Source organism: Urocitellus parryii, chromosome 4, assembly GCF_045843805.1.
Source record: "Urocitellus parryii isolate mUroPar1 chromosome 4, mUroPar1.hap1, whole genome shotgun sequence".
Lineage (NCBI taxonomy): Eukaryota > Metazoa > Chordata > Mammalia > Rodentia > Sciuridae > Urocitellus > Urocitellus parryii.
This window is the reverse complement of record NC_135534.1, coordinates 2,177,215-2,190,496: the sequence shown is the minus strand read 5'-3', so window position 1 is coordinate 2,190,496 and position 13,282 is coordinate 2,177,215. Positions and strand designations below refer to the sequence as shown.

General features: G+C 61.2%; 1 protein-coding gene across 3 annotated transcripts in view; it reads right to left on the bottom strand.

Moving 5' to 3' along the window:
- Positions 1 to 13,282, bottom strand: part of Kcnq1 (potassium voltage-gated channel subfamily Q member 1) — a 284,802-nt gene that overhangs the window by 183,492 nt on the left and 88,028 nt on the right. For 2 of the 3 annotated variants that reach the window (XM_077797616.1, XM_077797617.1), the window contains 3 exons: positions 9,516 to 9,626; positions 6,411 to 6,533; positions 5,704 to 5,845 (listed from right to left, as the gene is read on the bottom strand). In XM_077797616.1, coding sequence (XP_077653742.1) covers positions 5,704 to 5,845; positions 6,411 to 6,533; positions 9,516 to 9,626 — 376 coding nt within the window. Of the gene's footprint in view, positions 1 to 5,703; positions 5,846 to 6,410; positions 6,534 to 8,449; positions 8,546 to 9,515; positions 9,627 to 13,282 lie in introns of all 3 variants that reach the window. The other variant, XM_026411297.2, reaches the window with a different exon arrangement.

Below are 13,282 nucleotides of genomic sequence, written 5' to 3'. Positions count from 1 at the left end.
GGTGCACCGTGCCCGCGGTCTAAGCAGAGCCTCCCTGCGGTGCACCTGTGGCCCACAGTGCTCTGCCAAGGCGTGCGTGTCCACTGAAAGTCACGTGCCTCGTTCCTGTCCACCAAACTGCCAGCTGAGTGGTGTCCACTTTTTGTTCCGACGTGTGACGGGCCGAGCGTTTCCCTCTGCACCACCCACAGAGCATCCTCAAACCCCGTTTCCTTCCGTCAGCACCGCCTGGTGCGTGGAGGCCGCCCGCTTTTCAACCTGATTGTGCACGGCGCTCCCTTTCCTCGGAACTGTTTGCATTCCTTCCTTCTTTACCTCGACTCATGAGTGCTTTTAAAATACACTGGTGAAATTGCCACGTGTCTTATGAGTAGTGACAATTGCCCCAGATTTCACTTAAAAAATTCGGGGGTTATTTTTTGCTGTGCAATTTTTTTTTCCTATTTTAGTGTTTTTAAAACAGTTTGTGAGCTAGATAACAAACGATAAATTGCACGGTGGTGGCTTTTGACGTATGAAGATACCGCTGCCCCTGTTGAGATCATGGGACACCCGCTGCCCTGCCCTGGGAGTCACTGGCCTCGGCCTCTCGGTTGCTCTTGGGCTTCTAGGTGGTGGGTCAAGCAGGAAGGCGGATCTGCACTCCGTCTTGCCTGGCTTCTTCCACTCGCCGCGGTGATTCCGAGATCCCCGGGTGGGTGTGTTAAGAGCTCATTCCTGTGTTGAACAGGGTTCCACGAGTTCCAGAGGAGTCCCCTCGGGGCCCATGGTTTCTGGGCTGTTTCCAGTTTTCACGCCATCTCCAGCCCCGATGAGCTCCTCTGCCCTCGTGTCTCCCCGTCAAGTGGCTACCGAGGGACAGACTGGCTGGACAGTCGGCAGATGAAAACTAGGTGGGTCCAGGAGCTGCCTGCCTGTTGGCCAGAGCGGCTGCACTGCCAGGAGGCCCAGGTCCCAAAGTCCTGGCCAGCGTCACCACTGCGTGGCAGTAGCTCACTGGTTCTAAGTTGCTCCTCTTACAGTGGGTGACGGTGGGCATCTTCTCTGTTCTTCCGCGTGGGTCTCATTTGGTGAATGTCCATTTTTGTGATTTGTTCTTTGTGTTATTATTCTGCTTTGAGAGTCCTTTTTACCTTCCGGATACAAATCTCTTGTCCGATGATGACACGGTGTCTCTTCTCAGCCTCTGGTCTGTCTCCCCGTTCTCCTCCTAGGGCCTTCTGAAGAGGAGGTTTAGACTGGGTGAGTCCCGTTGATCAGCTGGAGCTGACGATGGCTCTGCTTTTTGCTGTCATACCTAAGAAATCCTCCTTAAGGATCCTGTTTTCTGCTATAATTTTAGGCTTTGAATCTGGTTGTACGACAAGTTTTGTGTATTGTGTAGAGTGTGGATCCAAGTTCATTTCTTGGCACGTGGCTTTCAGTTGTTCCAAGATGTTAAAAGGACCTTCCTTTCTCCCCGAGTTGCCTTCACACCTGGATTGTCCATGCGGGTCCACTGGGCCATCTGCTCCGCTCCACAGGTCTATGAGCTGACGGTTCTGCTGAGGCCCTGCCACCAAGGCTGGTCCCCCAGCTCTGTGGTCATCTGAACGGTGCCTTGGGTGTTCTGGCCACTTGCAGGCTGGGATTTGACTGGTGTTCCTCTGAACCTAGAGATGACCTGCGCCTCGTGCTCTGTGGACATGGTGTCTCTCTCCATTCATTCAGATTCTCACTAGTTTCCTTCAGCAGTTTTGTAGGTTCCAGAGCACGACTCTTTTGTATTCTTTGCCAGATTAATCTCTAAGTGTTCCACATGTTTAGTGCTACAGTAAGTGGTGTTCACAATTCTCAAATTCAAGGTCATGTGCTGCTGTGGTTTAGAGGCAGCGTGGACGTGTGCAGTCTGATCCACGTCACAGTCCCGGGGTGTCTTGCGTATCATCAGATTCTCCACAAACCATGAAATTTTCAAATAAAGGCAGTTGCACTTTGTCTTTTTCAACCCAATGTCTGAAGTTTCTGCCTCTTGCCTTATTCTACAGACAGCCATCTGCAGCTCAGTGTTTAACAGGAAGCTGAAGGAGGGGACGTTCGTGTTGTGCCCCTGATCCTGAGGGGCAGTGGCATTTCTCCACTAAGTGTGTTGACTGTGGCTTTTGATCAGTGACCTAGAGCAGGTCATAATGAGTGGTTGCTGGTTCTGCTTTCAGTCGTCATAAATATGGCTCATCACATTGGTCTTAGAAGAATGTCAAACTAACCTTGCATTCTTGAACCCCAGTCGGCCTCTATGAAGAACGGATGCTGCTTTTCTAACCAGAACAAGAGCTTGAGTGCAGGCACCTTTCATCAGGAGACGGGCAGTGGGCAGGACCTTCGGGCAGGCCGCCCAGGTCGAGAGCCTGCCGTGGGTAGGCACAGGGCATGCTCAGTGGGGCCACGTGGGAGGGAGAGGTGCAGCCAGGTCCTCACAGGTTACACTGCACCACTGGGTGGGAGCCAGGAGGGTCAGGGCATCCCTGGAGGACCCTCACCTGCCTCTGCCTCCATCTGAGGTGGACACGCTTGTCGTCTGGACAGAGCACATGGGAGGTGGGAAGAGGATGACACAGAGTATCACCAGGCAAGACCCAGGAGAGAAGTGAAGCCAGGGGACAGAGTGCGGCAGCCTCTTTACTGGCCACCCCCCAGAGGGGCAGCCTGAGAGGCCTGAAGCCCCCTTCCCCAGGACCCTGAGGCTGTCAGGAGCCGCGTGTCAGGAGTCACCGCCAAACGCTCTTAATCAAGCCCTGGATAACATCATAGATGCCCCAGAGCAGAGGGCCAGATGCCAGGAGGGGCCGGGGGCCAGCTCTTGTCCAAACAGGTGTCTTTTCCTCCCTTCCCAGTGACAGCAAACCAGTGGAAAGACGGGGAAGTCACCAAAGTCCTACGTGGGCTCCCAGCCCTGGCCTGACCTCACCCTGGTCTCCCCAGTCCAGTCCACAGGCCACCTGCTGCACAGGAGCCTTGGGGGCTATTACACATGCAGGCTCTTGGGCCTCCCTAGAGGCTGGAATGATCTCAGGGAGTGGCACCAAGCCCTCTGCCCAGGTGGCACCAGGCTCCCACATCCAGACAGCTCTGGCACAAAGATGAGGCCTTCGGCTGCTGGATGAGACCCTGCCTGAAGCCCAGTCTCTCAGCAGTCTCTCTGACAGCGCCGTGCCGAGCGCAGTGCGGAGGCTGCTGAGGGCAAGGGTCCCTAAAAGCCCAGAGCCCCTGCCGTGGGGACATAGGCTCCGGAGAGTGCCCACCCAAGTAGCCACAGGCCGACACTGAGGGCCCAGGGAGAAGAGGCAAGGACTGATACCTGAGGCCCACGCTGGAGAAAGTAGGCCCTGGAGAGGCTGAAGCCACAGGGACCAGCAGGCAAGAGCGGACAGGAAACACAAGCCAGCAGACGAGTCCACGCGCAGCGGAGAGAGCCGGGTGGGGTGCACCTGCCTTGGTCTCTCTGGACATGTGCAGCCTGGCTTCTTGCCCCAGAGCTGGGGTTCCACCTCCACTGCCTGGCTCCCCATGGAGACCCCAGGGACTCAGGCATTCCCGGGCCACTGTGCAGCGCAGGCTCGGCTGCTCTAAGGAGGCCACCCTCAGAGCCTCCGCCCGCCCGAGCTCCCACCTGGACTTCAGCTCACAAGGGAGCGAGCCCCCAGAGCAAGAGCAGGAAGCAGGGCACAGAGCCGGACTGGAGGGCCCCCAGGTGGGCCCTGTGCAGGGCACGGAGGCCAGGCGTCCGCCTGTTCAGAGGACCAACGTGGGACACAGGAGGCGCCGAGGTCAGGAAGACTCCACCCTCGCTCAAGGGTGCGCAGAAAAGAGAGCGTGGTCACTGAGATGGCAGAGCCACGGACAGAGTCTGGACACGTAGGGGACTGGACGGAAGGGGCTGATGCCCAGGGAGCTGGAGGGAGGGTGGGCGACCTGAGGAAGACACATGATGTGGCCACAGGGAAGTCAGGAGAGATGGGGCCGGGTGGGCTGCCACCTCCCACCCACCCCTGGTGAAGACAGCACCTCAGATTTGAGGATCAGACTGAAACCGCCTGCAGGCAGGACAGGTGACGTGACCCAGCACCTCACTGTGCTGGCGTGGAGCCACTGGTGTGGAGGGAGGCTGTCAGTCACCAGAGGTGGGAAGGGCCCGCCTGGCCACGCCCGGGAAGCCCAGCACCTCCACCTGCAGAGTGCTCCAGGGCAGGCCCACTCCCCAGCCACCAGCCACCGCCCACGGGCAGGCAGGGAAGCAAGTGGCAGCTGGCCTGGGTCCCCGTGTGTCCTCCCCCACCCACTCCTTTATTTTACTCTTGCTTCCACATATGAGAGAAAGCGTTCAACGTTTGAGTTTCTGGGCTTGGCTAATCTCACTTAGCACGATATTCTCCATTTCCAGCCATTTACCGGCAAATGCCATGATTCCATTCCTTTTCACGGCTGTGTAGTATATACAGCTCTACGATTTCTTAACTCATTCACCTGTCGGTGGGCATCTGGGCTGGTTCCACAGTGCAGCTGCTACGGGCTGTGCTGCTGTAAACATCGCTGCGGCTGGGTCCCTGTGCCGTGTGGATTTTGAATCTCCTGGGAACGCACCCAGGGGTGAGGTAGTGGGTCGTGTGGTGGTTGCATCCCTAGTCTTCTGAGGCCTCTCTACACTGCTTTCCAGAGTGGCTGCCCCACCACGGTCCCTCACAATGGTGTCCTTCTCCCCGAAACCTCACCACCACTCGTTGCTGTGCACGTTCCTGATCGTTGCTGTTCTGACTGGAGTGAGCTGGGATTGGTGTCGTTTTGACTTCTGCCCACGCCTGTGCCTGCAAGCACCGTGGGCAAGGGCCACGTCCTGAGTTAGCTTCGTGGTGGCAGTCAGCATGGCTGCCTGTGCTGTCCCCGCAGAGCAGGACTGGGAGCCTTGCCCAGGAACAGCACCCGCCCTGGGGGTTGGCACCCCTCTGCCAGGGCTTCCCGAGAGCCTCAGGGTGAGGATTCTGAGTCAGGTAGCTCACGGGGCAGGGCCGCTCCAAGTCCCTGAGGACCGGCCATTAGCTTAGGGTCCCCAATCCAGTGGCTCTGGGCTGAGCTGACCCACCGTGTTAGCAGGGACTTGGCCTCTGCTGGTGACACTGCACACCTCTCCCCAACCTCTGCCATTCCCAGACGTGCACCTGTCTGCCATCCCTTGGAGCCAACTCAGGGCTCCCGGGCCACCGGAGGAGCCTCTGTCTCACCAGAGCCCACCCTGATGCCACAGGGCGCCATGCTTTCCCCTGAGCTGCGGGCTCCTGGGTCAGTGGGTGAAGCCCTGGACATGGCCCCGGCTGTTTCAAGCACAGCACTTGGTGGGCAGAAGGCCACCTGGATGGGAGCCAGGCAGAGGGAACGGGGGACGCACCCCTCCCAGCGCTGCCCGGGGGGGCTGACGGCCTGTTCCCAGCCTGGGCTTCCTCCCAGCGGAACACGGAGAGCCCCTTCCTTGGGAACAACTGAGGAAGGTGGCTGGGAAACTCTAGATGTTCCACCCTGTCCATCCTCCATCAGCGGAGACCCTAGCCCAAGGAGAAAACTCATTCTCGTGCCTGGGCCCCCGAGAAACGCCGTGACAGTAGAGCGCAGGATGGCAGGGAAGCTCCCCAAGGCGAGGCCGACGGTGGCCTGCCCCACCCGTGGGTCTCTTACCAGAGCTGTCGTAGCCGTCGACAGAGAAGTGGTCTGGCCTCCGCTCCTCTGGGGGATCGCAGGTGATGTGGGGGACCGTGAGCACCTTCTCTCCAGGGTTGACCCCGTTATCCTTGTCCACTTTGAACTTCTTTTTCTTGACCTGCAAGCCGTACAGAACATTGGCCGTTCCTGGGCCCTACCCGGCCCGCTGCGGCCCCAGAGCCCCTGCCGCAGCCAGAGCCTGGCCCTGCAGGGTCCCGCAGGCTCATAGGGCAGGCTTTAGGTGCCAGGGCCCACGGGGACCTGGTCCTGCACTGCAGGACACTGACAGACATGGACGTGCAAGGTTGCAACCGTGACGAGCCGCGTCAGCCGAGCCCAGGGAGATGCCCCCGAGGCCCTGGAGGAAGTGGGGGGAGCGGTGGGAGTCAGGCAGAATGTTCGGGCAGAGGTGGCCAGGAGGCCAGGTCTCCTCAGGAGGTGTGGACATGGGCCTTCCTGAGGCAGAGCACTTCCTCCGTCGCCCCTGCCTGCTGTGCCCACGTGCCCGTCAGGTGACCAGAATGCAGCCCGTCCTGCTCCTGGGCAATCTTTCTGGACCTCTCATCCTCTTAGCCTTGGTGTGGCCATTCCTGCATGGCCCCAAGGCGGCGGCCCCGGCCTCAGCTGCCCCAGCTGCCCTGTCTCACAGGCAGCCTCTGCCCCAGAGCGGTGAGGGTGGTTACCATGGCGGACTTCTTAGGCTTGGGGCTGGGCGAGAGCAGCGCAGGGCTCCGGCTGGGCTTCCGCACGTAGATCTTCCAGGTGGAGGAGTCGGGGTTTTCGGCAGCGTAGCACCTCCACGCAGTCTGAAACCAGGCAGGGGGGAAGGACTGTCACCTGCTGAGCCACCTGGTGGCCTACCCTCAGCCCCAGGGTCTGGCCCCCTCCTCTGGGTGGCAGGAAAGCCCACTGCCAGCTCCCAGTCTTCTGCCCAGAGGGCCCGGCTCTTGCTAGCCAGACCAGTGGCATCAACTGTCTGCCACTCTGCTCCGACGCCGGGGAGGCCCGAGCCCCTCCTGCAGCCCCGCTCAGCTCAGCAAACTGAGAAGCACAGCTTGGGCACACAGGGCAGGGACAGGGCTGGACAGCTGGGTCCACACAGGGAGGAAGGGGTGTGCCTAGGGTCCGTGTGGGTACCTGGCTGGGGTGTGGAGGAGCTGAGCCCTTGGGACCGAGGGGCCAGGAAGCAGGAGTCCTCCAGGGGCCCTCAAGCGCCACCTGGTAGCTATCAGGAGGCTCTTAGCCTATATTCTAGAGGGACCCCCCTGGCTGGCCCCAAGGGGGATGACCTAGAGTCAGAGACATGGGCAGGGGACCTAGGGAGGCTTGCGGCCCCAGGGGTTTGGATGGAGCGAGAGTAGGCTCCAGACCCTCTAGTGGGGACAGTCACGTGGCCTTGGCATTTTCTACCCTGTGAGCTTGGGAAAGAGGGACAAGCTAGCAGCGCTCCCAGGAGGAAGTGGGGGGATAGCAGCAGCATCCTGACAGGCACCTTGTGCAGTCCGCACACCCCCTGGAGACCAGGGACAGGGAAGGAAGGCCCTTCCGAGGCCAACATGTCCCACTCAAAGCTGCCTGCCTGTCCCCTGCCTGCCTGCCCTGCGGCGTCCACACTCACGTTCCTGCCACCTCAGGCCCCACCGTCCTCTCACCACAGCCCCGTGTTCCCAGGACACACAGTTCCTGGGGAGAGGCCTCATTGCTCAGACAGGAATCCAGTGCACCCCCCTGCTGTGGGCGCTCTGCCCGCGCCGGCCAGGCAGGTTTTATGGGCCTGATTTATGGTCTTCCCGAAAGGAGAAACCACTGGGCCATAAAGCCAGGCCTGGGGGGAGCGCAGCCATGGCCCCAGGCCTTATGGCTGCTGCCGTTTCCTTCCCGTTGAGGCACGAGGTCCAGGCCCAGATGGCTGGTTCTGGAAGGACTTCAGAGGAATGAAATGGAGTCCCAGGCCACACAGGGCCCCTGGCCATGCCCATCTCTCACCCAGGGACTGCCAGGGCAGAGAACTCAGGAGACAATGGCCTGCAGGGGTCACCTCAGTCAGCCTGGGCCGGTCAGCCCCCAGGTCTTCCCTGGGGGGCTCTCAGCCCAGGGTGCCCAGAAGGGCCCATGCTGCACCACAGCCACCGCACTGAGCGCGGGATCTCTGCCCGTGCTAGACGGGCCAGTGGTTCCCTGGTGCTTTCCTGAGGGCCTGGGCTGACCGCAGTGGAGTCCAACCTCTCCCCGTGCCTCCTTGTTCCCTGCCTTCCCTGCCTGCTCGCCCGGCAGTCCCACAGGACGCCCGGCCACCTCAGCCCCGGCCCTTTCCTCACCAGGAAGTGCTAGCCCCAAGGGATACTGGGCCCTGTCCTCTCAGGGAGTGGCCATCTGAGGCCCACCTTGCCGCCTCCCTGGGACGGGGGGTGAGGAGTGGGAGCCCAAGGCCAGCTGGGAGATGAGGGGACCTACAGACTGACCACATCAGATTTTCAGTGGCCGTGGCCATGCTGGTCCCCTTGCCCCCAGGGTGGCCCTGTGTGGGAGCTGCTGTGCAGGGAGACAGGCCCTGCACTCGCATGGCCCCTGTGACCCAGAGAGCAGATGCCTCCCCACTGGGGCTCTGTGCCCTGGGCTGGTCCATAGCCAAGGGTTCACGTGGGGCCAAGAGCAATCGATTCTGGGGGCATGGGGGCTGCAGGTGACCGTATACAGCCATGGCACGGAGTTCAGTGCACACCTGGATGAGGGATGCTGCTGCTGGGATCTGCCGGTTGAAGTGCTTCTGCCTCTGCTTCTGCTGCACTTTGAGGGCAAACCCTGAGCCCAGGATGCCCTGGAAGGGAAGACAGGTGGCACTCAGGACCGTGCACTCAGGGATGCCCTGCAGGGCCAGTGTGCTGGGTACTCCCTCCGAGGGCCAGGCCTGCTCAGTGCTACAGGGAGCCCAGCCCCAGCTGGCCAAGGGCAGAGCCCCCTCCACAGGACTTCTTCAGTCCAACCTGGGGATGTCTTGGGGAGCCAGGAGGCCAGCCCTCGGCACACACCCAGGCAAGAACCACCCACAGGCCAGGGGCTGGGGTCAGAAGACACACCCTGGCTGGGAGGTGCCAGCTGCTTCTCACCAGGAGAGGGACATACAGATGCCGCACCTCGCCTGGGTGAGTGACACAAGTCACACACAGCAGGTAGGATGCCAACACGTGCAGCAGCACTCACACGCATGCGCTGTGATCGCATGTGAGTTACGCATTCTCAGTGCACACACATGTAACATGCCCGTGTGAATACGATGCAGATACACCAGCCTGCACCAGATGCCGTGTGCACTTGTAAGGAGGACGTACATGTAACAGACGCACAGGGGACGCAGTGCGTACATACTCCATGTGTAGTGCTCACTGCCTACACACCTGCCCGCACACCCACAGGGCACGAGCGTGCACAGCCACACTCCCAGTGAGCCCGTGAGCCACCAGGCTCTGCCCTGGCTCCCTGGTGACGCCGTCCTCCCAGCCGCAGTGCTCCTGGAGGCTCATGCGCTCTGCCTCGGCAGGGGCCTGGCACCTCCGGGGCCTCCTCGTCTGTACCCCACCATTGGCATGCAGAGCTGTGCCAGGCCACCTCCCACCCTGTGACAGAGGACCCCTGGAAGCTGCAGGAAGGGGAGGGCCATGTCCTAGGCCCAGGGAGGCAGGTGTTGGAGGACAGCACCTTCCGGAAGGCATGCACCGTCTTGGCCGAGTGAGCCCCTTTATGAGTGGGTCTGCGGAGGGAGGGACCGCGTTTCCCCCAGGGGCACCTACCGCTGGGAGTGCGAAGAAGGAGATGGCGAAGACGGAGAAGCAGGAGGCAATGGTCTTCCCAACCCAGGTCTGGGGCACCTTGTCCCCGTAGCCAATGGTGGTGACTGTGACCTGCAAGGAGGCGTGCAGCGGTCAGCATCTGTGGGCCTGGAGCCTCAGGAGGGCCTCTGCCTGATGAGCAGAGACCGACAGGAGACTCCGGCCCCAGGGCAGGGCCATCTTTTGCCGCCCCACAGCTCAGGAGAAGGGTGGCATGGCGCTGGTGTCCCCAGGCCCTGACAGCTCCAGACCACACACAGCCCAGTGGGACGTCCAGAAGGACTTGGTGTGACCAGCGTGGGGCACGTGGCCATAGGCCCACCCAGGGGAGGCCTGGCCTCCCTGGCCCACCACCTGCCCCCAGCCCCCGGCCACCAACATTGTGCACCAGCCCCCAGGGGGGACGGGGGCGCCCACCAAGGCTAGCCATCCTCAGAGAGCTGGGTGGGATGACGCGCCACTTCCTGCCGCCACCCAGGGCTCCAGATGTTTCATTTTTCCTCTTTTCTGAGAACAGGACAGGCTCGAGCCTTCTTCTCAGTGGGGGACCCTCTGTCCAGGGCATGTGGTGGGACAAGAGGAGTGAGGGCTGCTCCCCGCCCAGGTTGGCCCCTGCTGACATCTGAGGTTTGCTCCTGGGCCTCTGGCGAGGCTGAACATGCTGTCCTGTGGGAACGCAGGAGCCCACGCTGGCCCCTCCCAGGCCGCTGGGTCACACCTGAGTCTCCCCAGACCCCTCCAGGGTGGGCCCGGAGCCTGCTGAGGCGGCCCAGGTGCTGCAAGGCCGGACTCATCTGGCAGGCACATGCTCTCCTGCCCAGGCTGGACAGTCCAGCCCTTACCCTCTGGGAACAAGTGACAACCACCCCTGCTGGCCCAGGCAGACCTTCCAAGCCGGGAATTATACGGCATCCCCATTGGACCCCCTGCCCCAGGATGCCAGTGTGAGTGGCACCGCACCACTCGACAGACGCCAGCTGAGGGTGGCCTGGAGAGAGAGTGTCAACTTCAGTGGCCCCCGCCAGCCCACTGTGGCCCTCAGGCCCCCGGGGGAGAGCCGGGCAGGGACGCACACAGACACTGTGTCGGGGGGAGCAGAGGGAGGCCAGCGACAGGAGGGTTGTGTGGCCCGTCGGCATGTCACCAAGCGCCAGGTGGACTGTGGCTTTGGTGGGCTGGAACACTCAACAGAGGAGAGCACATGGGCACTGGCACCCAGACTGCGCGTTCGCCCAGTCCAGGTCCTTCTGTCCACCACTGCCCGCTGCCCACATGGAGCTTTCCGGGCAGAGTGCATGGGCAGCCCTTCACTGTGGGCTCTCAGCATGGACCCCGGGCCTGTGCACATGGGCACGCGCTCACAAACGTGCCACAGACACAAGAATGCCCCGCGTGCCGCACACGGGTGTGCGTGGGCCCAGGCGTCTTGCTCACACGGCACACGTGCTTGCCCTCGTTCCACTAAGCACGGCCCAGCTACCCGAACGCAGAAGCCAGGCCACGGGTGGCTCAAGAGCCCTGCGGGTGTCCTGCGCCCATGTGAGGCTGGCTCATGGCTGAGACACAGCACCTGCCCTGCCCAGGGCACAGCCCCACCCTAGACACCTTGGTACAGAAGGCCAGGGGAGGGGCTGGGCAAGGCCTTGCCCCTCTGTCTAGTCCAGATGCTTTCCAAGTTCTTGCCAAGGCACCAGACTTGGCCAGAAGGGCCCGACCCAGCCTGGACGGCCCCTGCAGGCCGGGGGCATGAGTACTAGGGGCACGAGTACCAGGGGCACGGGTACCAGGGAGACTTCTATGTCTCTGACAACCTCGACAGAAGCCGCTGCTCTCAGTCACTGACCTGCAGCCTCTCTGCCCCTCAGAACCCCTGAGCCATCGCCCCTCTCCTCGGCTCTGCCGCTGCTCTGTAGGGCACCTCCAGGAGCCATCCCGGGCAAAGCCAAGTCCCCTGCCCCAGGTATGCCCATCCTGCGTGGGGTCAAGAAGATGAGACTGGGAGGGGGCCGTGGTGGGTGGGCTGGAGAAGCAGGGAAGAGGGCCGTGTCAGGACGGGTCACATCCCTGTGATAAGTGGGTGAGGCTGGGACCCTATGTCCTGCTCACCTACCCCAGGCCAGTCCCACATGGTGAGATGCCACCTGTCAGGCTCACCTGCTCGCCATCCTGGGCACAAGGCAGATGCTGTGGTGTGTGGGCAGCACCACGGGGGACTAACCTTCTCCCAGAGCCAGGCCACATGGCGACGGGTAGAAATGCACTTTTTTCCTTCAGTGACTTTTTTTTTTTTTTTTGAAAATATAGTAACTTCTCATAAAATCATTTTTTGTACAGAAACATAATGGGCCTATTAACTCCAGCAGCATCGGGGTGCTGAAGTTTTTCTTGTTTTCCTTAAGGACCCATAGCTACAACCCACTACACGCAGTGCTCTGTTGGAGTGTGAAGGAGTCCCGAGACAGTCTGAGAGCAGCTGCCCTGCAGGGCACAGACCCGCGGGCACAGCTACCTTGGCACAGTGTTGGGGGGCACCAGCGACCTGTGCATACTAGTAAACATCGTGTTAATAACAGTCTTGCATCATTTAAATATCTTTAAGTTACTCGTGGTATTTTTGGCAAAATATTTTGATTCATTTAAAAGGTGTAAGTCAAGGCTAGACCGCGTCCGCTGGGCAGGGCTGGGCCACCGCCTGCTTGCTGCCTCCGCGGGGCTCCGAGGCCGCGCCCTCACTTCCTGGATCTAACGGGGTCCCACGGCTGGGGCTGGGCGGCTAGAAGGAGGCAGGGCTGGGAGGAGGACAGGGAGAGCAGGACGTTGGCGGGTGGGCCCCGCCGTGGAAGGCACTTGCTGATGGCCACAATGCCCAGCCGCCGTCTGCTCCCAGAGCGCCGCGGCCCCCCCGGCTCTCCCCAGGAAGCTGCCTTCCCTGCAGAGATGTTTGTTTTCCTGAATTCACAGACGCAAGCAGCTCAGGAATGAGCTGTTTTATGGTCCTTGTGCCTATGACTTGTCCCCAGTGGCCAGCCGTCAGGAAGGCAGATCGGCATGACCCCTGGGCCAGCAGACCCAGGGAGACAGGACTCAGCCGCTGTCGCTCCTTGCTAGTACCCCCTGGGCCCCGGGCACGCAGGCCACTGCTGCTCGGCTCACAGACACCCATGCCAGCACCAGGCTGTGACACCAAGCACCCTCCTGAGTAGCAGAGCCTGCTGCCCTCCTCCCTCCTGCACCTGGGGAGCCCACAACTCCTGGTCCCCCTGGCTGCCTGGGAACCTGGAAACGGCAGCCTCCATTCTGTCCTTTCTGAAACAGCCTCTTAGGGAGGATGGAGGATGGGGACCAGCCCAGACACCACAGGGGACACCGGGTGCCCAGGCTCTCTGTGTATCACTGGTTTAACTCCGACAGTTAGGTCCAGACCTTATTCTCGTGCCACAGATAGGCTCAGAGAGGTTGGGTGACCTGCGCAGGGCCACCCAGCTGGGACGTGGTGAATGTGGGCTGTGACAGCCCCGTTTGGGGCTCTACCCCTGCCTGGCTGCTCTCCCCCCCGCGTCCGTTCCTTGTGCTTCTGAAGCTGTCTGTGACTGTGTCTGTGGGCTGGAGAGTAGGTGGGAGCTCTGCTGATGAGCCTTCCAGGGGCTTTCCTCTCTGGCCTGAGCTGAAGTCCCTTCCCCAAGAGGAAGTTAGTCCTGTGCACCATCCTCATGGGCCTGCTGGGTCCA